General features: G+C 63.7%; 1 protein-coding gene across 1 annotated transcript in view; it reads right to left on the bottom strand.

Annotated features, from left to right (window-relative positions):
- Positions 1-27,716, bottom strand: part of HUWE1 (HECT, UBA and WWE domain containing E3 ubiquitin protein ligase 1) — a 77,242-nt gene that overhangs the window by 822 nt on the left and 48,704 nt on the right. The window contains exons 56-83 of the mRNA XM_066570564.1: positions 26,606-26,784; positions 25,857-25,946; positions 25,220-25,368; positions 25,062-25,110; positions 23,933-24,148; positions 23,564-23,780; positions 22,750-22,883; positions 21,451-21,662; positions 20,347-20,635; positions 19,273-19,375; positions 16,958-17,546; positions 15,758-15,856; positions 15,226-15,679; positions 13,884-13,990; positions 13,636-13,792; positions 12,967-13,099; positions 11,832-12,034; positions 10,705-10,832; positions 9,936-10,023; positions 8,451-8,642; positions 8,012-8,257; positions 6,350-6,467; positions 6,127-6,267; positions 3,794-4,081; positions 2,538-2,643; positions 1,324-1,441; positions 1,070-1,251; positions 339-529 (exon numbers count right to left, since the gene is read on the bottom strand). Of these exons, the coding sequence (XP_066426661.1) occupies positions 339-529; positions 1,070-1,251; positions 1,324-1,441; positions 2,538-2,643; positions 3,794-4,081; positions 6,127-6,267; positions 6,350-6,467; positions 8,012-8,257; positions 8,451-8,642; positions 9,936-10,023; positions 10,705-10,832; positions 11,832-12,034; positions 12,967-13,099; positions 13,636-13,792; positions 13,884-13,990; positions 15,226-15,679; positions 15,758-15,856; positions 16,958-17,546; positions 19,273-19,375; positions 20,347-20,635; positions 21,451-21,662; positions 22,750-22,883; positions 23,564-23,780; positions 23,933-24,148; positions 25,062-25,110; positions 25,220-25,368; positions 25,857-25,946; positions 26,606-26,784 (5,178 nt within the window). The remainder of the gene's footprint in view (positions 1-338; positions 530-1,069; positions 1,252-1,323; positions 1,442-2,537; positions 2,644-3,793; positions 4,082-6,126; positions 6,268-6,349; positions 6,468-8,011; positions 8,258-8,450; positions 8,643-9,935; positions 10,024-10,704; positions 10,833-11,831; positions 12,035-12,966; positions 13,100-13,635; positions 13,793-13,883; positions 13,991-15,225; positions 15,680-15,757; positions 15,857-16,957; positions 17,547-19,272; positions 19,376-20,346; positions 20,636-21,450; positions 21,663-22,749; positions 22,884-23,563; positions 23,781-23,932; positions 24,149-25,061; positions 25,111-25,219; positions 25,369-25,856; positions 25,947-26,605; positions 26,785-27,716) is intronic.

The raw sequence follows: 27,716 nt of genomic DNA, 5'->3' as shown, positions 1-27,716 counted from the left end.
AGGGCAGCCGGTCGGTGTCCCCATGTCCCCCTCAGTGTCCCCATGTTCCCCATGTCCCCCCAGTCCCATGTCCCCATGTCCCCCCCGGTGTCCCCATGTCCCCTCACCAGGTGTGTGCTGAGGGCAGTGATCAGTGTCCCCATGTCCCCACCATGTCCCGTCACCAGGTGTGGGCCAAGGGCAGCCAGTCAGTGTTTCCATGTCCCCCCTGTGTCCCCAACATGTCCCCATGTCCCCCCTGTGTCCCTCACCAGGTGTGTGCTGAGGGCATCCGGTCGGTGTCCCTGTGTCCCCCTCAGTGTCCCCATGTCCCCCATGTCCCCTCAGCGTCCCCTCACCAGGTGTGTGCCGAGGGCAGCCGGTCGGTGGAGCGGTCGTCGCGGTGGATCTGGAATTTCTGGATGCCGTTCATGCCCTCGAGGGCGGCGAATCCCTGCAGGGGCACCTTGGACGTGCCCGTCACGAACTGCAGGAACTTGGCGCGGTCGGCCTGGTCGAAGGAGCGCAGGGCACGCCAGAACCACTGGATCTGGGCACGGGGACGGGGACAATCAGCCGCTGGCACTCGGGGACAGGGACAGTTCGGCCACTGGGACCCCCTGGAATCCCACCTGAACCCCACAGAATCCCCCATGATCCCCCCAGGTGCCAGCCCCACCCTGGTACCCAGAATCACCCCAGAACCCCCTGAAACCCCCCCAGAACCCCCTGAGATCACCCCAGAACCCCCTGAAATCTCCCCTGAAACCCCCCCAGGACCCCGCCCCACCTGGATGGAGTCACTCTGGTACCCAGAATCACCCCAGAACCCCCTGAAATCGCTCCAGAATCCCCCCAGAACCCCCTGAAACCCTCCCAAAACCCCCTGAGATCACCCCAGAACCCCTGAAACCCCCCCAGGACCCCCTGAGATCACCCCAGAACCCTCTGAACCGCCCCCCAGGACCCCGCCCCACCTGGATGGAGTTGCCCTGGTACCCAGAATCACCCCAGAACCCCCTGAAATCACCCCAAAACCCCCTGAGATCACCCCAGAACCCTCTGAACCCCCCCCAGGACCCCGCCCCACCTGGATGGAGTTGCCCTGGTACTTGTGGTACTCGGTGTTGGCCTTGAGGTCGTCGATGTCGATGGTGGGCAGCCCCGAGATGAGCAGCTCCAGCTCCTGCTCCGTGAAGATGGAGATGAGGCGCTTGGGGATGATCTCGTAGAACCCTTCCAGGAACGCCGCCAGCTGCTTCCGGATGGCGCCTGTGGGATTTTGGGGGGGTCAGGAGGGTCCTGGGACCCCCCCAAACCCCCCCCCCCGGCCCCGCTGCTCACCGGTCATGCGCATCTGGCACACGAGGTGCACGTACTCCTTCTTGTTCTCCTCCGTCACCAGCACGTTGGCCCCGTTGGGCTTCAGGTCCCGCACCTCGCACACCCCGAATTCCTGCACCTGGGGGGGCACGGGGGGGTCAGCAGGGAGTGGGGACATCCCTGAACCTCAAACACCCCGAATTCCTGCACCTGGGGAACCTCAAACACCCCGAATTCCTGCACCTGGGGGGGAACCTCAAACACCCCAAATTCCTGCGCCTGGGGAACCTCAAACACCCCAAATTCCTGAACCTGGGGGGGCACGGGGGGGTCAGCAGGGAGTGGGGACATCCCTGAACCTCAAACACCCCAAATTCCTGCACCTGGGGAACCTCAAACACCCCGAATTCCTGCACCTGGGGACCTCAAACACCCCAAATTCCTGCACCTGGGGAACCTCAAACACCCCAAATTCCTGCACCTGGGGACCTCAAACACCCCAAATTCCTGCACCTCGGGAACTCAAACACCCCGAATTCCTGCACCTGGGGAACTCAAACACCCCGAATTCCTGCGCCTGGGGAACTCAAACACCCCGAATTCCTGCGCCTGGGGAACCTCAAACACCCCAAATTCCTGCACCTGGGGAACTCAAACACCCCAAATTCCTGCACCTGGGCTGTCCCGGGGTCACAGAACCGGTCCCCAGGATGGGAGGGTGTCACCCCTGGGGCGTGAGCAGTGAGGGGACACCCCAGGGACGCCCCCAAACCGAGGGGACACCCCAGGAGGGGGAGGGCCCCTCCCTGGCACATGGGACCCTCCAGGGGCAGCTGAGGGGAACTGGAGACCCCCAGTGCTGGTTTTGGGGGGTCCTGGTGCTTTTGGGGGGTCCCGAGGGGGTCCCGGTGCTGGTTTTGGGGGTCCTGGTGCTTTTGGGGGGGGGGTCCTGGTGCTTTTGGGGGGTCACGGGGGTGTCCCTATGCTCTCAGGGGTTCCTGGGGGTGTTCCCATGGCCCTGGGGGTGTCCTAGTGCTCTTGGGGGGTCCCTCTGTCTTTGGTGCTTTTGGGGGGTCCCGGTGCTGGTTTTGGGGGTCCCAGTGCTGGTTTTGGGGATCCCAGTGCTGGTTTTGGGGGTCCCGGCGCTGGTTTTGGGGGTCCCTCTGTCTTTGGTGCTTTTGGGGGGTCCCGGTGCTGGTTTTGGGGGTCCCGGTGCTGGTTTTGGGGGTCCCCACCTCAGTGCTGAAGGTGAGGTCGTAGCCCAGCGTGGAGACGTCGTTCTCCAGCAGGTACACGAGGCCCTGGTAGAAGTGATAATCCTCGCTCTCCATGTCCGTGTACCTGGCGAGCCAAAACCGGGGGGCAGCGCCCCAAAAATGCCGTCACAAACCACGGGAAGCCCCAAACCAGGCTCAGACCCTGCTGAGAGCCCCCCAAAAAATGGACTCAGACACAGCTGGAGAGCCCCAAAACTGTGTCAGACCGGGCCAAGGGGGTAGAACCCCATAAATGCGGCCCCACCTCCTCTAATGGGCTCCAGCACCCCACAAACGGCTCCAGCACCCCAGAAACGGCTCCCACACCCCATAAACAGCTCCCACACCCCATAAGTGCAGTCCCACATCCTAGAAATGCAATCCCACCCTCCTGTGAGGGGCTCCAGCGCCCCATAAACAGCTCCCACACCCCACAAACGCAACCCCACACCCCTCTGAGAAGCTCCATCACCCCCTAAACGCATTCCCACACCCCACAAACACCCCCAAACGCAATCCCATATCCCTCTGAGGGGGTCCAGCACCCCACAAACACACTCCCACCCCCCACAAACACCCCCACAAACTCCACAAACGCAATCCCAGCCCCCTCTGAGGGGCTCCATCACCCCATTAACACACTCCTACCCCCCACAAACACAATCCCACATCCTCTGAGAGGTTCCATCACCCCATAAAGGCATTCCCACACCCCACAAACAGGACCCCCACCCCACAAACACACCCCCACACCCCACAAACAGAATCCTACCCCACTCTGAGGGGCTCCATCACCCCATAAACGCACTCCCACCCCCCACAAACCCCATAAACACCCCCCCACACCCCACAAACACCCCCAAACGCAATCCCACATCCCTCTGAGGGGCTCCATCACCCCATAAACAGCTCCCACACCCCACAAACACCGCCCCACACCCCACAAATGCAATCCCACACCCCACAAATGCAATCCCATATCCCTCTGAGGGGCTCCATCACCCCACAAACACCACCCCACACCCCACAGATGCAATCCTCCCATCCTCTGAGGGGGTCCAGCACCCCACAAACAGCTCCATCACCCCACAAACAGCTCCATCACCCCATAAACAGCTCCATCACCCCACAAACAGCTCCATCACCCCACAAACAGCTCCATCACCCCACAAACGCACCCCAAACCCCACAAACGCCCCCCCAGCCCCCCCAGCGCCCCCCGGGCCGGCCCTTACCGCACGGACTTGCCCAGGATGTGCTTGTAGAAGGAGCGGGTGAAGTAGCACTCCAGCAGCCGGTTGTCGTAGACGGCCTTGGCCACGATCCTGCCCACGAACTTGAAGTAGCTCAGGTGGTTGGGGTTGCAGTGGGACGAGGGGTTGATGGTGTAGGTGACGCGGTCGCCGGGCGAGGTGCGGAACAGGGCGTACATGGGGTTGAACATCTCGCGGGAGATGATCATGTACCACTCCCGCAGCAGCCCCCCGGCGTCCTGGCCCTCCTCGCCCTCGAACACGATGTACCTGACACGGGGGCGGGAAATAAGGGGGGTTTGGAGGGGGGATTGGGGTGGGAGAGGGGGTTTGGGGAGAGGGGAGGGGGTTTTGGGGGGATTTGAGGGGGATTCGGGGAGGGTGAAGGTGGTTTTGGGGGTTAAGTGGGATGGGAGAGGGGGTTTGGGGGGATTTGAGGTGGTATTGAGGGGAACTGGGGAGGGTGGAGGGGGTTTTGGGGGGATTGAAGAGGATGGAGGTGGTTTTAGGGGGAATTGGGGAGGGTGGAGGGGGTTTTGGGGGGATTTGGAGGAGTTTTTGGGGGGAATTGGGGAGGAATTTGGGGATTAGGGAGACCAAGAGAGAAGATTTGGGGAGGGTGGAGGTGGTTTTGGGGGGAAATTGGAAAGAGTGGAGGTGGTTTTGGGGGAGTTTGGAGAGGATGGAGGGGGTTTTGGGGGGATTTGAGGTGGTATTGAGGGGAACTGGGGAGGGTGGAGGGGGTTTTGGGGGAAATTGGGGGGTTGGGTGAGTGGGAGAGGGGGTTTGGGGAGAGTGGAGGGGGTTTTGGGGGGATTTGAGGTGGTTTTGGGGGGATTTGGGGAGGGTGGAGGGGGTTTGGGGGAATTTGGGGAGGAATTTGGGGGTTAGGGAGACCCAGAGAGAGGATTTGGGGAGGATGGAGGTGGTTTTGGGGGAGTTTGGGGAGAGTGGAAGTGGTTTTGGGGGGATTCGGGAGGGTGGAGGGGGTTTTGGGGGGGATTTGAGATGGTTTTGGGGGAGTTTGAAGAGGATGGAGGTAGTTTTGGGGGGGATTTGGGGAGGATGAAGGGGGTTTTGGGGGAGTTTGGGGAGGGTGGAGGTGGTTTTGGGGGAAATTGGGGAGGAATTTTGGGGTTTGGAAGTGGCTTTGGGGGGAATTGGGGGTTAAGTGGGGTGGGAAATGGAACTGGGGAGGATGGAGGTGGTTTTGGGGGAAATTGGGGGGTTTGGAGGTGGCTTTAGGGGGGCCTCGGGGCGGAATCAGTGGGTCAGGGGTCGGGAGAGGGGGTTTGGGGAGGATGGAGGCATTTTAGGGAGAATTGGGGGGTTTGGGAGAAGGGAGGAAGGGCGGAGGGGGATTTTGGGGGTGTTTAAGGAGGGTCTGGGGGAGTTTTTAGGGGATTTGGAGAAGGTTGGGAGCTGTTTGTGGGGCCAAGGGGCATTTTGGGGGCACCTGGGGTGTTTAGGGGGATATGGGGAGGATGGAGGGGTGTTCTGGGTGTCCTGGGAGTATTTTGGGGTACCCCAGGTGTATTCAGAGTGTCCCAAGGGATATTTAGGATATACCAGGTGATATTTTGGGGTTCCCAGGGGACATTTTGGGGTTCCCGGGGAATATTTTGGATATCCCAGGCAGTATTTCAGGGTTCCCAGGGGATATTTTAGAGTCCCTATGGGATATTTTTGAGTTCCGAGGGGACATTCTGGGGTTCCCAGAGAATATTTTGGATATCACAGGCAGTATTTTAGAGTTCCTAGGGGATACTTTGCGTTTCCTAGAGGATATTTTTAAATATCCCAGGCAGTATTTTGGGGTTCCTATGGGATATCCTGGGGTTCCCAGGGGACATCATGGGGTTACCAGGGGATATTTTGGATATACCAGGCATCATTTTAGGGCTCCCAGGGGACATTTTAGAGTTCCCAGGGGATATTATGGGTTCCTAGGGGATATTTTGGATACACCAAACAGTATTTTAGAGTTCCCGGGGGATATTTTTATATCACAGGGGATATTTTTGGATATCCCAGGCATCATTTTAGGGTTCCCAGGGGATATCCTGGGGGCACCAGTGGACATTTTTAATACCCCAGGCAGTATTTTGGGGTTCCTATGGGATATCCCGGGATTCCCAGAGGATATTTTGGATATCCCAGGCAGTATTTTAGGGTTCCCAGTGGATATTTTTATATCCCAGGGGACATCACGGGGTTCCCAGGGGATATTTTGGATATCCCAGGCATCATTTTAGGGTTCCTATGGGATACCCGGGGGTTCCCAGGGGATATTTTAGAGTTCCCGGGGCCCTCACAGTCGGTTCTTCATCTCCTCGGGGGATTTGCGGTGCAGCTCCCGGTACGAGTCCTCGAAGACGTGATCGCGCCGCACGTGCACGGCCATGTCCTCCTTGCGCAGGCCCTCGTCCAGGCGCTCCAGCTCCTGCCGGAAATACCTGGCCAGGGCCAGGAAAGGGGGAGTCAGGGGGGCTCTGGGGGGACCCCGATTTCCTGGGACCCCCTTCCCAGGCCACGCACTTGCGCTTGACGTCGAAGTCCAGCACGCGGATGTAATCGACCAGCACGGCGAAGGGGCCGTCGGCCAGGTGGGTGGTGGATTGCCGCAGGATCTGGTTCAGCACCGTCCGGTGCGTCTCTGGGGAAACAAAAACAAAACCAAAGGGGTTTGGGGGTGTCCTCCAATAGGGGAACCCCCCCTTTCCAAATGCCCGGCGGTTGCGGCGCTTCGGGAAGGGGAGGTTTGGCCCCGTCGGTGTTTGCGGGCTTGGGTGGGGACTGACTGCAAACTGTTGAGGAGGTCAAAAATCCCACAAATTCACCCCTCCCGAATTTCACTTTTCCAAAGACTTGAGGAGCCCAAAAATCCCCTGAATTTTCCCTCCCCAAAGCTTTGGGGCTCCCCCAAACCCCTCTCTAACATCCCCCAAACCCCTCTCTAACATCCCCCAAACCCCTCTCTAACATCCCCCAAACCCCTCTCAAATCCTTCCAAACCCCTCTCAAATCCTTCCAAACCCCTCTCAAATCCCTCCAAATCCCTCTCAAATCCCTCTCAAATCCTTCTCAAATCCCTCCAAACCCCTCTCTAACATCCCCCAAACCCCTCTCAAATCCCCCAAACCCCTCTCAAATCCTTCCAAACCCCTCTCAAATCCCTCCAAACCCCTCTCAAATCCCTCCAAATCCCTCTCAAATCCTTCCAAACCCCTCTCAAATCCCTCCAAATCCCTCTCAAATCCCCCCAAACCCCTCTCAAATCCTTCCAAATCCCTCTCAAATCCTTCCAAATCCCTCTCAAATCCTTCCAAACCCCTCTCAAATCCTTCCAAACCCCTCTCAAATCCCCCCAAACCCCTCTCAAATCCCTCTCAAATCCTTCTCAAATCCCTCCAAACCCCTCTCTAACATCCCCCAAACCCCTCTCAAATCCCTCCAAATCCCTTCCCCACACCCCAAAGTCCCCCCTGACCCCCCAAAACCCTGTCCCCAAATCTGAGGCTCTCCCCAGCCCCCTCAAATCCCCCCCAAACCCCTTCCTCACAACCCCAATCCTCTTCCCCACACCCCAAGCTTTCCCAAACCCCCTCCCAATGTCCCCAAACCCCCTCCCCACACCCCAAATCCACCTTCTGGACTCTCCAGTCCCCCAAACCCCCTCTCATCTCCTTCCAGTCCCACAACTCCTTCCCAAAACCCCTCCCAACATCCCCAATCCCCTTCCCAGGCTCCTCCAGCCCCCCAAACCCCCTCTCCACGTTCCCAATCCCCTTCTCCACACCTTGAGCTCCCCCAAAGCTCCCTCCAATACCCCCAGTGCCCCTTCCAGCCCCTCAAACCCTTTCCCCACACTCCCAACCCCCTTCCCCACTTTCCCAAACCCCAAAGCTCCCTCCAATACCCCCCAGTGCCCCTCCCAGTCCCCCCAAACCCCCTTCCCAATTCCCTAAGCTCCCCCAAACCCCCTGCCCAAAGCCCCTAAACGCCCTCCAAGCTGCCTTCAGCCCCTCCCAAAGCCTCTCCCCACACTCCCAATCCCCTTCCCCACTTTCCCAAACCCCAAGAGCTCCCCCTAAACACCCTCCAAGCTGCCTTCAGCCTCTCCCCACACTCCCAATCCCCTTCCCCACTTTCCCAAAGCCCGAAGCTCCCCCGGTGAAGCCCCCGCCGTGCCCAGCTCACCGGCGAAGCGCAGGAATTTCTGCGTGTCCGGGGGCAGGCTGGCCGAGATGTGCATGGCCGAGGGCTCCCGGGAGAAGAAGGGGTCCAGGGCGGAGGGGGTGGCGGGCGTGAGGGGCGCGGGGGACAGCGGCGGTGGCTCGTCCTTGATGTGCGCCAGCTGGCTCTCCCGCGTGTCCCGCACCGGCGGGCGGCTCTCGCGCTCCGTGGCGTGCACCAGGAAAAACGCCTCGACGGCCGGCTGGAGAACTGGGGGGCAACGGGGGAATGGTGGTGTGGGGCAGGGGACAGGGTGGGGACAGGCTGGGGACAGTGTGGGGACAGCGTGGGGACAGTGTGGGGTGAGTGGGTGGCGTGGGGCAGGGGACAGTGTGGGGACAGTGTGGGGTGAGTGGGTGGCCTGGGGCAGGGGACAGCGTGGGGACAGCGTGGGCACACGCACCGAGCACGGCGTGCTGGTCGTGGGACTCCTCGAGCTCCTTGAGGCACTCTCCCAGCATGTCCCACAGCTCGTCCAGGCTCAGCTGCTCGCTCAGCAGGGGCAGCTCCGGGGGCCGCTCCTCCCTGTCCCTGTCCCTGTCCCTGTCCCGGTCCCGGTCCCGGTCCCGGTCCCCGCCCTGCGCGGCCTCGGGGCCTGGGGTGGGGGGGACACGGTCAGGACATGGCTGTGTGAGCAGTGACACCCCAGCAGTGACACCCGTACAGTGACACCCCAACAGTGACACCCCAACAGTGACACCCAACAGTGACACCCATTGTGAGCAGTGACACCCCAGCAGTGACACCCATATAAACAGTGACACCCCAGCACTGACACCCAATGTGAGCAGTGACACCCAACCAATGACACCCCAACAGCGACACCCAACGTGACCAATGACACCCCAACAATGCCACCCAACCAGTGACACCCATATGAACAGTGACACCCAGTGTGAACGGTGACACCCAACAGTGACACCCATATGAACAGTGACACCCAATGTGAGCAGTGACACCCAACCAATGACACCCCAACAGTGACACCCAACCAGTGACACCCAACCAGTGACACCCAATGTGAGCAGTGACACCCCAACAGTGACACCCATCCACTTGCCCAACCAGTGCCACCCAACATGACCAGTGCCACCCCAACAACGACACCCAACGTGACCATTGACACCCCAACAGTGACACCTAATGTGAGCAGTGACACCCAACCAATGACACCCCAATGACACCCAACGTGACCAGTGACACCCCAACAGTGACACCCGAGCACTGACACCCCAACAATGACACCCCAGCAGTGACACCCATATGAGCAGTGCCACCCAGTGTGAGCCGTGCCACCCCAGCAGTGACACCCAGTGTGAGCGGTGACACCCAGTGTGAGCGGTGCCACCCCAGCAGTGCCACCCCAGCAGTGCCACCCCAGCAGTGCCACCCAACCCCAGCAGTTCCACGCCCTGCAGTGACACTGGGATGGCCCCGCACCAGCACCAGCCCGGGAGCGGGGATGGCCCCAGTGGTGGCACTGGGGGTGACTGGGTGACAATGGGGGACAACTGGGCTACACTGGAGGGTGACAGGGTGGCACTGGGTGGTGACTGGGCGGCACTGGGCCATACTGGAGGGTGACTGGGTGGCAGTGGGTGGCACTGGGTGGCACTGGGGGGTGACTGGGTGGCACTGGGAGGTAAATGGTTGGCACTGGGTGGCACTGGGCCGTACTGGGTGGCACTGGGTGGCACTGGGCCGTACTGGAGGGTGACTGGGTGGCACTGGTTGGCACTGGGTGGCACTGGGAGGTCACTGGGTGGCACTGGGGGGTGACTGGGTGGCACTGGGAGGTAAATGGTTGGCACTGGGTGGCACTGGGCTGTACTGGAGGGTGACTGGGTGGCACTGGGCCGTACTGGGGGGTGACCGGGGGGGTTCTCACCCACGTCCTGCGGGGCGGGCGAGGGCTGGTCCACGTCCATGGGCGACTCCTCGCGCCGGGGGACGGCGTCCGCGGGCCCGGCCTCCGACTGGGGGGGACGGCGGCGGCTTTAGGGGGCCGGGACCCCCCCGGGGGAGCCCCCAGAGCCCCCCCGGGCCGGGGGGACCCCCAAACATGGGGGGGGGGGGAGGGGGGCTGGGAGCCGTGGGGGGAAGGGGGAGAAGCGGGAGGGAGATGGGGGGGGGGGGAAGGAGGGGGAGGATGATGAAGATGGAAGAGGATGAAGGAGAAGGATGAGGATGACGAAGAGGAAGGTGAGGGTGATGATGGGGACGGGCAGGAGGAAGGCTGCTGTGGGGGAGTGGGGGCAGGAGGGGAGGGGAAGAGACGATGAGGAGGGGATGGCAGAACAAGGAGGCTGAGGAGGGTGAGGGGTGAGAGGATGAAGATGAGGGGGCAGGAGGAGGCTGAGGAGGGTCAGGGAAGGGAAGATGAGGAGGATGAGGAGGGATGGAGGAAGGGGAGGGATGAGGATGAGGGGGCTGAGGAGGGAGTGAGGATGATGAGGAGGGGGTGAGGATGATGGGGATGACGAGGAGGGGGTGAGGAGGGGGTGAGGATGATGAGGATGGGGTGAGAATGATGAAGAGGGGCGGGCCGAGGAGGCCGAGGAGGAGGAGGAAGAGGAGGCCGAAGGGGCCGGGCCAGGGCAGACAGGAGCGGGAGGGAGGAAGAGCAGGGCAGGGTGGAGGAAGGCGGCCGTGCTAACCGTGTCTCCCTGCTGCCGCCTCCGGGCCCTCTGGCCCTCACGTACCATTTGTATGATGGCGTCGGCCTCGGCCTCCAGCTGCCGGACGGCGGCCTGGATGCTGCCGGCCGCCCCCAGCCCCGCGGCGCCTGCGGCACAGAGGGCAGCGGTCAGCACGGTCAGCACGGACAGCACGGACAGCACGGACAGCATGGACAGCACAGACAGCACGGTCAGCGGTCAGCACGGACAGCACGGACAGCATGGTCAGCACGGACAGCACGGACGGCATGGACAGCACCAACAGCATGGTCAGCATGGTCAGCACGGACGGCATGGTCAGCACGGTCAGCACGGACAGCACGGACAGCACGGACAGCATGGACAGCACGGACAGCACGGACAGCATGGACAGCACGGACAGCATGGACAGCACGGACAGCACAGACAGCATGGTCAGCGGTCAGGATGGACAGCACGGACAGCGGTCAGCACGGACAGCACAGACAGCATGGTCAGCAGTCAGCACGGACAGCGGTCAGCAGTCAGCCAGCATGGACAGTGGTCAGCACAGACAGCAGTCAGCATGTCCAGTGGTCAGTGGTCAGCACAGACAGCGGTCAGCATGTCCAGCGGTCAGTGGTCAACATGGTCAGCAGTCAGCATGTCCAGCGGTCAGCGCGCTCAGCGGTCAGCATGTCCAGCGGTCAGTCAGCATGTCCAGTGGTCAGCACAGACAGCGGTCAGTACGTCCAGCGGTCAGCATGTCCAGCAGTCAGGACAGACAGCGGGCAGCATGTCCAGTGGTCAGTGGTCAGCACAGACAGCGGTCAGCATGTCCAGCGGTCAGCATGACCAGCAGTCAGCACAGACAGTGGTCAGCATGTCCAGTGGTCAGCACAGACAGCGGTCAGTCAGCATGTCCAGCGGTCAGCATGTCCAGCGGTCAGTGTGCTCAGCGGTCAGCATGTCCAGCGGTCAGCATGTCCAGCGGTCAGCGCGCTCAGCGGTCAGCATGTCCAGCGGTCAGCAGTCAGCATGTCCAGCGGTCAGCGCGCTCAGCGGTCAGCATGTCCAGCGCTCAGCGGTCAGCATGTCCAGCGGTCAGCGCGCTCAGCGGTCAGCGCGGTGGCCGGAGCGGCCCTTACCCAGCCGGCCGGGCTGCTTGGCCTTGCGGTGCGCCCGGCGCGTGTCGTCGCGCAGCTGGATGATGACCTGCAGCACGCGCAGGAAGAAGCGCTGCGTGGACGTCTTGGAGGTCAGCACGGACATGGAGGGCAGCTGCAGCTCCCGGCCGCCCAGAGCGCGCTTCTGGGACGCCACGATGACCACGCTCTCGGCCGTGTCAAAGCTGGGGGACAGGACGGGGGTCAGGGGTCATGGGGAATGGCAGCGACAGCGGTCAGCAGTGGGGAGTGGGCAGTGGTCATCAGTGGGGCAACAGGGAGTGGGCAGTGGTCATCAAAAGGGACGACAGGGAGTGGTCATTGCTGGAGACCAGCATGGGCAGTGGTCATCAGCAGGGACGTGGTGGAATGGGCAGTGGTCATCGGTGGGGACAGTGGGGAGTGGTCATCAGTGGGGACAGTGGGCAGTGGTCATCGGTGGGGACAACGGGGAGTGGTCATCAGTGGGGACAATGGGGAGTGGTCATCAGTGGGGACAGTGGGGAGTGGTCATCGGTGGGGACAATGGGGAGTGGTCATCAGTGGGGACAGTGGGGAGTGGTCATCAGTGGGGACAATGGGGAGTGGTCATCGGTGGGACCAGGAGGAATGGGCAGTGGTCATGGGTGGGGCAGCAGGGAGTGGGCAGTGGTCATCGGTGGGGACAAGGGGGAATGGTGGCACAGTGGTCATCAGCATGGACACCAGAGAGGGACAGGAGGGGACACTGTGCCCAGGACAGGGACAGGAGGTGTCCCCACACCCAGGACAAGGACAGGAGGTGCCCCCATGCCCAGGACAGGGACAGGAGGGGTCAGTGGTGACCAGGACACAGACAGGAGGTGTCCCAGCACTCAGGACAGGGACAGGAGGTGTCCCCATGCCTGGGACAGGGACAGGAGGTGTCCCCATGCCCAGGACAGGGACAGGAGGTGTCAGTGGTGACCAGGACACAGACAGGAGGTGTCCCAGCACCCAGGACAGGGACAGGAGGTGTCCCAGCACCCAGGACACAGACAGGAGGTGTCCCCATGCCCAGGACAGGGACAGGAGGTGTCCCCATGCCCACGCCAGGTCCCCATGGCCACGCCAGCCCCCGGGCTGGGCGGGCACTCACCGGCTCTGCATTTTGCCCTTGAGCTTGGCGCTGGGGGGCTGCTCCTCAGGGAGCCCCTCGGGGGACGGGGCCTCGAGCTGCGCCCGCCGCTGCTGCTCCAGGTTGTACTCACGGAGCTCGGCCAGCAGCGTCCCTGGGGGGGTGGCACGGGCTGGGACCCTCTGACCACCCCCACTGACCACAGGGCACCCCCAGCCTGCCCCACCTGGGACCCCCACACTGGTCTGGCGGCCCAGATCCTCTCCAGCACCCCCCCCCTCCTCACAGAGGAGCCCCCCACCCACCCAGGGGTCTCCCTTATCACTCTGGTGGCACAGGGCCCACCCCAGGACCCCCCCTCACTGATTTGGTGACACAGGGTCCCCCCCAGGACCCCTCCTCACTGATTTGGTGACACAGGGCTCCCCCCCCAAGACCCCCCCGTCCCCATTTTGGTGGCTCAGAACCCCTCCCCAGGACCCCCCCTCACCAATTTGGTGACACAAGGCCCCCCCTCCAGGACCCGCTCTCACACAGGGCCCCTCCCCAGCACCCCCCTCTCCCCATTTTGGCGGCTCAGAACCCCTCCCCAGGACCCCCCCTCACCAATTTGGTGGCCCAGGGCCCCCTCCCAGGACCCCCCCTCACCGATCTGGCGGCACAGAACCCCTCCCCAGGACCCCCCCTCACCGATCTGGCGGCACAGGGCCCCCCCCAGCTGCCGGGCCCCGCTGAGCAGCAGCCGCAGCACCGTGTCCCTCGTGCCCGCGTCGCCCCGGGACAGCTGCAGCAGGACATTGGCCGCGTCCTCCAGCCCCTCCTCCGAGCACGAGTGCGACGTCAGCACCTGCGGGTGGCACGCGGCAGGGTTGGGGACACCTGGGGACAGCAGGGGACAGCAGGACACCCCCCCTGCCCAGCCTGGCCACCCCCGGTACCTCCACGGAGAGCTGGAGCTGGCTCTCGGTCAGGCCCGTGGCCGCCAGCCGGGGGTCAGAGCCACCCTCGGGGACCTTGGCAGGGGACTTGGAGCTCTTGGCAGGGGCTGGGGACAGCAGGGACACACGGTGGTGGGGGTGGTGGCAGTGGGTGGGAGATGCCACCAAGGCCATCAGCATCCCCCCGGCACAGGCTGCTCCCTGTGACCCCCTGTGTCACTGTGTGCCATCCCTGTCACCGCGTTCTATCCACGTCCTATCCCTGTCCCACCCCTGTCCCTGTCCTCACGTCCCATCCCTGTCCCCATGTCCCCATCCCAATGCTCTCAGCTCTGTCCCCATCCCTACGTTCCCACCCCTGTCCCTGTTCCCATGTCACACCCCAGTCGCCCTGTTCCTGTGTCCCATATGTGCCCCAAGCACGTCCCCCTGTCCCCATATCCCGTCCGTCTCTGTGCTCACACCACGTATCCCCCTGTCCCCATCCCTGTCCCCATATCCCCATCCCTGTCCCCTGTCCCCACCATCATCCCCCCATGTTGTCATCCCTGTCCTCGTCCCTGTCCCCCTGTCCCCTGTCCCATCCCCATGTCTCCCTGTCCCCATCCCTGTCCCCCTGTCCCCATCCTTGTCCCCCTGTCCCCATCATCATCCCCCCGTCCCCATCCCTGTCCTCGTCACCATCCCTGTCCCATCTCCATCCCCATATCCCCCTGTCCCCATCCCTGTCCCCCTGTCCTCATCATCATCCCCGTCGCCATCCCTGTCCCCTGTCCCATCCCCATGTCCCCATCCCTGTCCCCTGTCCCCATCATCATCCCCCAGCCCCCATATCCCCTTGTCTCCATCCCTGTCCCCCCATCCCTGTCCCCATCCCCACCCCTCTGTCCCCCTGTCCCCATCCCTGTCCCCCTGTCCCCATCCCTGTCCCCTGTCCCCATCATCATCCCCCAGCCCCCATATCCCCATCTCCATCCCTGTCCCCCCATCCCTGTCCCATCCCCATCCCTCTGTCCCCCTGTCCCCATCCCTGTCCTCGTCCCCATCCCCATGTCCCCATCCCTCTCCCTCTCTCCATCCCCAGCCCCCTCTCTCCATCCCTGTCCCCCCATCCCCCTGTTCCCATCCCCCTGTCTCCATCCCTGTCCCCCCGTCCCCATCATCATCCCCCTGTCCCCATCCCTGTCCCCCTGTCCCTATCCCCATGTCCCCATCCCTGTCCCCCCATCCCTGTCCCCAGCCCCCTGTCCCCATCCCTCTGTCCCCCTGTCCCCATCCCCAGCCCCCTGTCCCCATCCCCCTGTCCCCCCATGCCTGTCCCCATGCCTGTCCCCACACTCACCCGCGGTTCCTCCAGCCGTGGCTCCTCCTCCTCCTCCTCCGTTTCCCCCCTGTCCTGGGGGGCTCCCAGGGGCCGCCCCCGTCCCCGTCCCTGTCCCCCCCCCTGCAGCGGGCGGGGCGGGCGCGGGGGGGGCGGGGGCTCCGTTCTGGGGCGCTGCCCCCCCCTCGCCGGCCTTGCCCCCCTCGGGGAGGGCGATGGAGATGAGGGACAGGAGGCGCAGCAGCTTCTCGGTGAGGAGGGGGCTGCGGCGGATGACGCCGTGGGACAGCATGTTCATCAGCTGCCCCAGGGGCGACGCCTCCAGGCCCCCCCCGGCCGCCTCGGGCTCGGGGCCGCCCCCGCCGCCCCCGGCCCGCGCCGACCCCTTGCCCTTCCGGCTCACGTTCATGTTGTCCAGCTTGACCAGCAGGTCCCAGAAATCGGTGGACAGCGAGCCGGACTGGGACTGGGGGGGCAGGGTTTGGGAGGGGGCGCCGGTGCTGGGGGGGGGAGGGGGCGGGGGTGCTGGTGGGGTTTGGGGGGGGGCGGGAGGGCAAGGGCTGCCCCCGGAGGATTTGGGGGGGCCGCGGTCGCGCTCCGGGTCGGCGCCGGGGTCTCGGCCTCGCTGTTGGGTGAAGTGGCTGGGGAAGACCTGGAGGGGGGGGGGACACAGGAGGGGCTGATGACGCCAAAACCATCCCAAAACTACCCCAAAACCACCCCAAAACTACCCCAAAACCACCCCGGAGTCCCCCTGTGCCCCCTCATCCCAGTACCCCCCCCTCCCAGGCCCCACAGAGGTTTTGGGGATCCTCCCCCCCCCATCCCAGTGATGCTCCCAGTGCCACTGGGAGGGACCCCAAGTATGGGGAAGGGCCCCCAGTTGTGCCTCCCCCTGCCCCCAAAGCACCCCCAGGTGTGGGGGGCGCTCAGCTCCCCTATGGAATGTTCCAGTGCCCCCCCCAGCTACCCCTCAATGTGCCCCAGTGCGCCCCAAAATGTCCCAAGCAAACCCCAAGACCCCTCAAGGAACCCCCCAGAAACCCAATATCGTTCCCCAATTTCCCCTGAACAGCCCTAAACCACTCCCTCACGTGCCAAGAAACCTTCAAGGAACATTCCAGAAACCCAATACCATACTCCAGTGTTCCCCAAAGAGCCCCAAACCACCCCTTAATGTGCCAAAAAACCCTTAGAAACTTCCCAAAAACCCGATTATGGTCCCCAATTTCCCCTGAACAGCCCCAAACCACCCCTTAATGCGCCAAAATACCCTCAAGGAATCTTCCAGAAACCCAAAATGGTCTCTAGCGTTCCCCAATTTCCCCCCAAACCACCCTTTAACATGCCAAAGAAACCCTCAAGGAATCTCCCAATACCCCAATTATGTTCCCCAATTTCCCCTGATCAGCCCCGAACCACCCCTTAATGTGCCAAAAACCTTCAAGGAACCTCCCAAAAACCCAATAACTTTCCCCAAAGAGCCCCAACCACCCCTTAACGTGCCAAAAACCTTCCAGGAACCTCCCCAAAAGGCCCAGAAACTCCCCCCAGCTCTCCCCAAAGAGCCCCAAACCACCCCTTAATGTGCTAAAAACCCCTTAGAAACTTCCCAAAAACCCAATTATGGTCCCCAATTTCCCCTGATCAGCCCCGAACCACCCCTTAACGTGCCAAAAACCTTCCAGGAACCTCCCCAAAAGGCCCAGGAACACCCCCCAGCTCTCCCCCGAGCGTGCCCCAGCGCGCCCACCTTGGCCAGCTGGATGAGCGTGTCCAGCACGTGCCGGCACACCACGGGCGCGGCCTGCGGGTGGATGTGGACGGCGGAGCCGGCGGCCGCCGCGTGTTTCTCCGTGTGCTTGCGGCCGGGCGCGCGCTGGATCTGGAAGATGTTGGTCCTGCAGCCCAAGGCGGCGTCCATGGACACGGAGAGCCAGGAGAGCTGCCCGGAGCTGCGCGATTCCATGCGGTGCAGCAGGTCCAGCCCGCGCGGCTCCGCGGCCGAGCCGGGCCCGGCGCGGCTTCCGCCGCCTCCGCCTCCACCGCCGCCTCCGCGGCCCCGCGGGCGCTCCTCGGCGGCCGGGCCGGGGGTCCCGCGAGGGGTCTCGAGGCACAGCTCGCTCTCGCTGCTGCGCTGCAGGATGGACAGGAGGCTGCGCACCACCCAGCCCCGCGTGGGAGCGTGGTAGCAGAGGTTGCGCAGGACGCGGTGCAGGCGGCTGGTGTTGAGCTTGGGCTCGTCCACGAAGAGCAGCACCAGCAGGCAGGACAGAGCTTCGTGGTCCAGCAGGAGCCGCCCGCGGAGGCGGAGCAGGCTGTCCACGCTGCTGCCCGCCGGCCTGGGGATGGGGGACAGGCAGGAGTGACCCAAAGTGACCCAAAACAGAGCCCAAACTGACCCCAAACTGCCCTGTCCATGCTGCTGCCCGCCGGCCTGGGGATGGGGGATAGGCAGGAGTGACCCAAAGTGACCCAAAGTGACCCAAAACAGAGCCCAAACTGACCCCAAACTGCCCTGTCCACGCTGCTGCCCGCTGGCCTGGGGATGGGCGACAGGCAGGAGTGACCCGGAGTGACCCAAAGTGACCCAAACTGGCCCAAAACAGACCCCAAAGTGACCCCAAACTGCCCTGTCCACGCTGCTGCCCACCGGCCTGGGGATGGGGGACAGGCAGGAGTGACCCAGAATCACCCAAAACAGACCCAAAACTGGCCAAAACCAGAGCCCAAAGTGCCCTGTCCACGCTGCTGCCTGCCAGCCTGGGGATGGGGGACAGGCAGGAGTGACCCAGAGTGACCCAAAACAGACCCCAAACTGGCCCAAAACAGACCCCAAACTGACCCCAAAGTGCCCTGTCCACGCTGCTGCCCGCCGGCCTGGGGGGACAGCTGAGACTGACCCCAAACTGACCTAAACCGACCCCAAACTGAGTGCCAAACCAATCCCAAACTGCTCTGTCCATGCTGCTGCCTGCCAGCCAGGGGACATGGGTCATGTCCTAAACCACCCCTAAACTGACCCAGAGAGCCCCCGAAATTAACCCCAGACTGACCCCAAACTGCCCTGCCCACGCTGCTGCCCGCCGGCCTGGGGACACAGTTCTACCCCGATTGACCCAAACTGACCCAAAACTGGCTCCAAACCAAGCCTAAAATGATCCCTAAATTGAACCCAAACAGATCTGGACACCCCCTACCCTCTCAGTCCCACTGAGCTGCTGCCACCCCCACCCCACACAGCTGTGCCCCCACCCCACAGCCATGACCCCACCCCACAGCCATGACCCCACCCCACAGCTGTGACCCCACCCCACAGCCACAACCCCACCCCACAGCTGTGACCCCAACCCTACAGCCATGAGCCCACCCCACAGCCATGACCCCACCCCATAGCTGTGCTGTGACCCCCACCCCACAGCCATGACCCCACCCCACAGCCATGACCCCACCCCACAGCCATGACCCCACTCCAGAGCTGTGCCCCCACCCCAGAGCTGTACTGTGACCCCGCCCCAGAGCTGTGCTGTGACCCCAACCCCACAGCCATGACCCCACCCCACAGCTGTGCCCCCGCCCCAGAGCTGTGCTGTGACCCCACCCCACAGCTGTGACCCCAACCCTACAGCCATGACCCCACCCCACAGCCATGACCCCACCCCACAGCTGTGACCCCAACCCTACAGCCATGACCCCACCCCACAGCCATGACCCCACCCCATAGCCATGACCCCACCCCACAGCCATGACCCCACCCCACAGCTGTGCTGTGACCCCAACCCCACAGCCATGACCCCACCCCACAGCCATGACCCCACCCCACAGCTGTGCTGTGACCCCACCCCACAGCTGTGACCCCACCCCAGAGCTGTGACCCCACCCCACAGCCATGACCCCACCCCACATAGCTGTGCTGTGACCCCCACCCCACAGCCATGACCCCACTCCGGAGCTGTGACCCCACCCCACAGCCATGACCCCACCCCACAGCCATGACCCCACCCCAGAGCCGTGCCCCCGCCCCACAGCCGTGCCCCCGCCCCACAGCCGTGCCCCCGCCCCACTGACCTGCTGTGGGTGCCGGTGCCCCCCATGTGGAAGGTGCCCCCCCTCTGCACCGCCAGCCGCGTGTACTGAACGCCCCGGTTGCCGCTGAGCCGGCTGGTGAACGCTGCGGGGACAGGGACAGCGGTGTCACAGAGCGGGGACACGGCACGGACTGGGGACACCGGGGATGTGACACAGAGCGGGGACACGGCACGGACTGGGGACACCGGGGATGTGACACACACTGGGGATGTGACACACACTGGGGACACCAGGGATGTGTCACACAGCAGGGACACGGCACGGACTGGGGACACCAGGGATGTGACACACACTGGGGACATGGCACAGACTGGGGACACCGGGGATGTGTCACACCCTGGGGATGTGTCACACACTGGGGATGTGTCACACACACCGAGGACATGTCACATCAACCAGGGGGACACATGAAGGTGTCAGGTGTCAGGGACATTTCGCACACTGGGGACAGGGGCAGACTGAGGGAATCAGGATGGGGACACAAGGAAGGGGGGGCAGAGGGAACTGGGGTGGGGGGGGACAACAACAGCATGACACTGAAGGAATTGGGGGGGCAGAGAGAACTGGGGGGGACACAGAGAGAACTGGGGACATTGAGGGATTTGGGGGGACACAGAGAGAACTGGGGGGGACACAGAGGGATTCGGGGAGCAGAGAGAATTGTGGGGGACACAGAGGGATTTGGGGGGACACAGAGGGATTTGAGGGGACACAGAGGGATTCAGGGGGACACAGAGGGATTTGGGGTGACACAAAGGGATTCAGGGGTACACACAGGGATTCAGGGGTGACACAAAGGGATTCAGGGGGACACAGATGGATTCGGGGGACACACAGGGATTCAGGGGTGACACAGAGGGATTCAGGGGTGACACAGAGGGATTCAGGGGGACACAGAGGGATTCGGGGGACACACAGGGATTCGGGGTGACACACAGGGATTCGGGGGACACACAGGGATCCGGGGGTGACACAGAGGGATTTGGGGGTACACACAGGGATTCGGGGGTGACACACAGGGATCCAGGGGCAGCAGGCCAGGTCCCCCCTCACCGGGGCTGCGCAGGATGGCCGAGAGCGCCGAGGTGCTGGAGTGGCCGAAGAGGCGCTCGTGCATCAGCTGCCGCTGCCGCGCCTCCTGCTCGCGCCGCAGCGCCTGCGCCTCGGCCGCGATGTCCGGCGGCATCACGGCCAGCACCGAGTCCTCCATGTCCTCCAGCACCGAGCGCCGCAGCTCCGACGGCAGCGTCTGGATGAACGTCACCGGGTCCATGGGCGCGTCCGAGCCCGTGGCCTGAGCCAGCTCCCGCCGCTGCTGCTCCGCCCGCTGCTGCGCCAGCACCTGTGGGGGACAGCGCCTGCTGGGACACGGCCGGACGGGACACGGCCGGGGGGCACGGCCAGAGAGAGAGCGTGGCCATGGGGGGGTGTCCCAAAGAGGCCACGCCCTGAGAGGCCACGCCCCAAAGAGGCCATGCCATGAGAGGCCACGCCCCAGAGGCCACGCCCTGAGAGATCACACCCCAAAGAGGCCACGCCCCAAAGAGTCCACACCCTGAGAGACCATGCCCAGAGAGGCCACGCCCCAAAGAGGCCACACCCCTATGGGGACATGTCCCAAAGAGGCCACACCCCAAAGAGGCCACGTCCTGAAAGGCCACGCCCCAAAGAGGCCATGCCATGAGAGGCCACGCCCCAGAGGCCACGCCCTGAGAGATCACACCCCAAAGAGGTCACGCCCCAAAGAGTCCACACCCTGAGAGGCCACGCCCCAAAGAGGCCACACCCTGAGAGACCACGCCCCAAAGAGGCCACACCCCCGTGGGGACATGTCCTCAAGAGGCCACGCCCCAAGAGGCCACATCCCTAAGTGGATGTGTCCCAAAGAGGTCACACCCTGAGAGACCACGCCCATATGGGGACACACCCCAAACAGGCCACACCCCTATGGGGACATGTCCCAAAGAGGCTGCACCCTGAGACCACGCCCCCATGTGGACTCACCCCAAAGAAGCCACACCCCAAAGAGGCCACACCTCCACGTGGCCACACCCAAACAGGCCACACCCTTTAGTCCTACCCAAACCCACCCCCTCTTAGCCCCGCCCCAAGACCACACCCAACCTTTAGCCCCGCCCACAGCACGGCCACACCCACCTCCTCCTGGATGGCCGGGGGCAGCGCCGCCAGGAACTCGGGGCTGACCTCGGTGAGGCCGGGATTGGCCACCACGGGCGGGGCGGGGCTGGCGGTGGGCGGGGCCCGCGCGGGTGGGCGGATCCCCAGCTGGTTCTGCAGCACCTCCCGCCTGATGTCATCCGGTAACGCCGCCAGGAACGAGGGGTCCACGCCCTCGGGGAGGCTGATCCCTGTGACACGGCGGGGACGGGTTGGGGACAGCCCGGGGAACGGACTGGAACCTTCCAGGGATGTCCCTCAGGGCCTCTGGGGACAGCCTGAAATCCCTCAGGGGCACCCCGAAACCATCAGGGAGAGAGGGCCCTAAAAATCGCTGGGGACACCTTGAAATCTCTCAGGGACACCTCAAAACCATCAGGGACACCCTGGAACCCCCAGGGACATCCCTAAAAGCTTCTTGGGGACACCCCAAAACCCCCAGGGACACCCCAAAACCATCAGGGACATTCCTAAAAACCCCCAAGGACATCCCTAAAAGCTTCTCAGGGACACCCCAAAACTCCCAAGGACATCCCAAAAACTTCTCAGGGACACCCCGAAACCCCCCAGGGACACCCCAAAACCATCAGGGACACCCTAGAACCCTCAGGGACATCCCTAAAGACCTCTCAGGGACATCCCTAAACCCCCAGGGACACCCCAAAACCATCAGGGACATCCCTAAAAACCTCCGGAGCCACCCCAAAACACATGGGGACCCCTTCAAAACCTTCACGGACAACCGGAAACTTCCAGGGACGCCCCAAAACCTCCCAGGGAGGCTCCGAAACAGCCCAGGGAGTCTCCAAAACCCCCGGGGGGACAGGAGGGGGTTCTGGAGGGTGACGGAGGGGACACAGGGGTGGCACTGACCGGTGACAGGGGACACAGGGGTGGCACTGAGAGGGGACACAGGGGTGTCAGTGACCAGTGACAGGGGACACAGAGGTGTCACTGACAGGGGACACAGGGGTGGCACTGAGAGGGGACACAGGGGTGTCACTGAGAGGGCACACAGGGGTGTCACTGAGAGGGGACACAGGGGTGTCACTGAGGGGACACAGGGGTGTCAGTGACAGGGGACACAGGGGTGTCAGTGACCAGTGACAGGGGACACAGGGGTGTCACTGACAGGGGACACAGGGGTGTCACTGAGGGGACACAGGGGTGTCAGTGACCAGTGACAGGGGACACAGGGGTGTCAGTGACAGGGGACACAGGGCCAGCACTGACAGGGGACACAGGGGTGGCACTGAGGGGACACAGGCCGGCACTGACCGGCCAGCGGATCCTCCTCCTCGCTGCTGGTGGACGGCAGCGGCTCCTCCAGGATCCCCCGCGAGTCGGCCCCAGAAATGGCCCCGGCCGAGTCCCGGGTGGACGAACTCTCCGAGGATGAGGCTGGGGGCGAGCTGGGGGTGACATCACAGAGCTGTGACGTCAGCGAGGGGGGACACCCCAAAACCACGACCCCTCCAAAACCACGACCACCCCCAGAACCACGACCACCCCAAAACCACAACCACCCCAAAACCACGACCACCCCCAGAACCACGACCACCCCCAAAACCACGACCACCCCCAAAACCACAACCACCCCAAAACCACAACCACCCCCAAAACCACGACCACCCCCAAACCACAACCACCCCCAAACCACAACCACCCCCAAAACCACGACCACCCCCAAAACCACAACCACCCCCAAAACCACGACCACCCCAAACCCACAACCACCCCCAAAACCACAACCCCTCCAAAACCACAACCACCCCCAAAACCACAACCCCTCCAAAACCACGACCACCCCCAAAACCACAACCACCCCAAAACCACGACCACCCCCAGAACCACGACCACCCCCAAAACCACAACCACCCCCAAACCACAACCACCCCCAAAACCACAACCACCCCCAAAACCACAACCACCCCAAAACCACAACCACCCCAAAACCACGACCACCCCAAAACCATGACCACCCCCAAAACCACGACCACCCCCAAACCACGACCACCCCCAAAACCACGACCACCCCCAAACCCACGACCCCCAACCAACAGAGCAGAGGGGAAGGGGAGGAGGCTCTCACCTATCGTCCGGAGGCTGAGCGGCGTCGGGGGGGGCAGGAGGGGGTCCTTGAGGGGTTCCAGGGGGGTTCTGGGGGGCTGTGGGGGCAGAGGAAGCCCCCCCAGGCTCTTCCAAGGTGCAGGAGGCCAAGCTGGAGGTGTCCATGGGGGACCCCTCGAGCTGGCTGCTCACGGCCGTCAGCGCGTCCGAGTCCTCTGCCCGCTCCGGGGACAGCGACGCTGGAGAGGGGAGGGGGGACAGGAACACTGGAGCCCCCTCCCCAAAATCTGGGGAGACTTCATTCCCCACCCCAAAGAGGAGAAAAACCCCAAAAAAACTCTCTCAAGGGATTCACCCCCCCCCCCCCCAAAAGAAAAACCCAAGCACTTACTGATGGTGGGGGCGGGTGACAGCTCCATCTGAGTGGCCTCGGTGTCTTGGGGGGGTCGTCCAGGCCCCCCCTCTTCGTGTTCGGGGGGCTGGGGGGGGCGAGCGGGGATTTGGGGGGCTCCTGGGGGGGGGTCTGGGGGGGTCGGCGTCGGTTCCAGCATCACCAGAGTCCGGTGGGGACCGGGAGGGGGGGTCTCTCCCGGGGTCCCGCTGTGTTCTGGGAGGGGAGGGGGGGGTGGGACACACGCAGGGATCAACATTTTTGGGGGGGGGGGGGACCCAGAGATTTGGGAGCCCCCCCCCCCCCACCCCCACCCCACAACCTCCCTTTTTCCCCCTGTTTTGGGGAATCCCAGACATCCAGCTTTGCCCTCGAATGAGAGGGGGGTCCCGAGTAGGGATAGGAGGGGAGGAGACAATTCTGGGGGGGGGGAACTGAGACTATTTGGGAGGGGGGATGGAGACAATTTTGGGGGGGGAGGAGACAATTCTGGGGGGGGGAAACGGAGACAATTTTGTGGGGGGGGAACGGAGACAGTTTTGGGGGGGAGGAGAAAATTCTGGGCTGGGGGGAACTGAGACAAATTTTGGGGGGGGATGGAGACAATTCTGGGGGAACGGAGACAATTTTGGGGGGGGGGGGAAGGAGAAAATTTACAGGGGAGGAGACGATTTTGGGGAGGGCAGGACACAATTCAGGGTGGGGCACATCCCACCCCCCAAAACCCCATCAACCCCCTCAACCTCCCCCATTCAACCCCTCCCTAAAAAACCCCTCCCAAAAACCCCCAGATTTCCCCATTTTAACCCCACTCCTGCAGGTGCCGGTGGGGTGAGGGGACGAAGGGATGTCCAAACCCCCCCTCCCCCTGCTGCTGCAGCCCCCCGGGACCCCCCGGGACCCCCCGGGACCCCCCGGCTCCGGCGGCGCGCGCCGCGCGAGGAAGACAGTAGAATGTATAGTTATCTCCGAGACGGGGGTGTGACCCTCCAACTATACAATCTACTACCTCAGCCCGCGCGGCGCCAGCTCCAGGGGGGGATTCGGGGGTTGGGTTTTTATTTTGGGGGGGGGTTCTGGCCGTTGGGAGGTGGTGGGGGGGGTCCCCAGGTGAGCTGGAGGGATTTACCTGGGGGGGCGACGTCGGTTGAAGCGGGGCCGGCTTTGGACGCCGCGTCCTGCGGGAGATTGGGAAGGCGGGGAATGAAGGAGGGGAACCCTTCCCCATATCCTAGGGGGGTTGGTTTTTTTTTTGGGGGGGGGGGGTGTTTTTTGGGGGTCTCTCACCTGGGCCTCCGCCCCGTCCTTGTCCTCGGGGCCGCGCTCGGCGCCTTTGGCCTCGTCCTCGGCCGCCTGGCGCCGGCGCTTCTCGCGCCGCTCGTCCAGCTCCTCGTCCCGCAGCGCCTCCAGCCGGGCCAGGATGGGCACCTTCACCACTGGGGAGGGAAAACACGGGGGGTTTGGGGTGGGTGGGACCCCCAGGATGGGCACCTTCACCACTGAGGGGGAAAACGGGGGGTTTGGGGTGGGTGGGACCCCCAGGATGGGCACCTTGAAAACTGGGGAGGGGGGAAATGGGTGGGACCCCCAGGATGGGCACCTTCACCACTGGGGGGGGAAAACACGGGGGGTTTGGGGTGGGTGGGACCCTCTTGACCACTGAGGGGGGGAAATGAGGGGTTTGGGGTGTATGGGACCCCCTTGACCACTGTAGGGGGAAATTGGAGGGGGGTTTGGGGTGTGTAGGACCCTCAGGATGGGCACCTTGACCACTTGGAGGGGAACGAAGCGCGAGGCTCGGGGGTCTGGGGGCTGCCTGGGGGGGGGTCCCAGGGGTCTGGGGGTTTTCCTGGGGGGGGTCCCGGGGGTCTGGGGGTTTTCCTGGGAGGGTCCCGGGGGTCTGGGGGCTTTCCCAGGGTCTCACCAGACACGCAGTCATGCATGCTCTCGGCGTCCAGGACCTTGCACTCCTCGGTCCAGCGCGTCAGGGCCGTGGGGATGCTGGACAGGGTCCCTGTTAGGGGGGGGAATTGGGAGCTTTGGAGGCTGCAGAGGCCACGCCCCCAATGGGACCACGCCCCCAATGGGACCACGCCCCAATGAGGCCATGCCCCCAATGGGACCACGCCCCCAATGGGACCACGCCCCCAATAGGACCACGCCCCAAATGGGACCACACCCATCTCAGCCCACCCACCCCAAGACTGTCAATCAGCCAAGCCCACTTCCCCCCAGACCACACCCCTTTAAGCCCCACCCCTTTCCCAACAGGCCACACCCCGTTAAGCCCCATCTCCTCTTCAGGCCCCGCCCCTGCATCTGTGCCGTGTTTTGGGGGGGTCTCCCTGTCCCCCCCCCCCCATGTCCCTAAATGTCCCTGTGCCCACTCTCCGTGTCTCTGGGTGTCCCCCCATGTCCCCAGGTACCCCGAGGTGTCCCCAGGTGTGCCCAGGTGTCCCCAGGTGCCCCCAGGTGTGCCCACTCGCCTGCCTGGCTGTGGGTGTCCCCCCTGTCCCCAGATGCCCCGAGGTGCCCCCGGGTGCCCCGAGGCGCCTCCAGGTGTCCCCAGGTGTGCCCAGGTACTCCAAGGTGTGCCCAGGTGCCCCCAGGTATCCCGAGGTGTCCCCAGGTGTGCCCAGGTACCCCGAGGTGCCCCCAGGTGCCCCCACTCGCCTGCCTGGCTGCCCGCGCTGCCCTGCTCGTGGAAGAAGTCGTCCAGCAGCTCGTCGTCGGAGCGGGCGATGATGTGAACGTCCTCGTTGCCCACCAGCAGCCGCGCCCGGCCCCGGCTCTGCAGCGGGAGGCTGCTGCTCAGCTGCAGGATGTCTGCGGCCGCCGAGGGGCCCAGGAGCCTGCGGAGGGGGCAGGGGGCGTTAATGGGGGTGCTGGGGGGCTCAGGGGGTGTTAATGAGGGTATTGGGGGGCTCAGGGGGTGTTAATGGGGGTATTGGGGGGCTCAGGGGGGCGTGGGACCCCAGGCTGGGGGCGTGGGACCCCAGGTTGAGTTCTGGGACCCCCAGATCGGGGCACACCCTGGTGCAGGATGTCTGCGGCCGCTGGGGGGCCCAGGAGCTTGGGGAGGGCAGCAGGGGGTGTTAATGGGGGTATTGGGGGGCTCAGGGGGTGTTAATGAGGGTATTGGGGGGCTCAGGAGGTGTTAATGAGGGTATTGGGGGGGGCAGCAGGGGGTGTTAATGGGGGTATTGGGGGGCTCAGGGGGTGTTAATGGGGGTATTGGGGGGCTCAGGGGGTGTTAATGGGGGTATTGGGGGGCTCAGGGGGTGTTAATGGGGGTATTGGGGGGCTCAGGGGGCGTTAATGAGGGTATTGGGGGGCTCAGGGGGCGTTAATGAGGGTATTGGGGGGCTCAGGGGGTGTTAATGGGGGTATTGGGGGGCTCAGGGGGTGTTAATGGGGGTATTGGGGGGCTCAGGAGGTGTTAATGAGGGTATTGGGGGGCTCAGGAGGCGTTAATGAGGGTATTGGGGGGGCTCAGGGGGGCGTGGGACCCCAGGAAGGGGCTGTGGCACAAGCCCAGGTAGTGGATGGGGATTCCCAGGGGGATTTGGGGTGACCCCAAGGGGTCTCTGGACATTCCCAGCCACGCTCACTCACCGCTGCAGGATGAGGGGCAGGTTTGGGGTGTTCCCTGGGGGGATTCGGGTGTTCCCTGGGGATTTGGGTGACCCCAAGGGATCTCTGGCCATACCCAGCAGCGCTCACTCACCGCTGCAGGATGAGGGGCAGGTTTGGGGTTGGGTTTGGGGGTGTTCCCTGGGGATTT

This window comes from Molothrus aeneus, unplaced genomic scaffold, assembly GCF_037042795.1.
Source record: "Molothrus aeneus isolate 106 unplaced genomic scaffold, BPBGC_Maene_1.0 scaffold_30, whole genome shotgun sequence".
Lineage (NCBI taxonomy): Eukaryota > Metazoa > Chordata > Aves > Passeriformes > Icteridae > Molothrus > Molothrus aeneus.
Note: the sequence above shows the minus strand (reverse complement) of the source record. Positions and strands in the feature narration are given on the sequence as shown.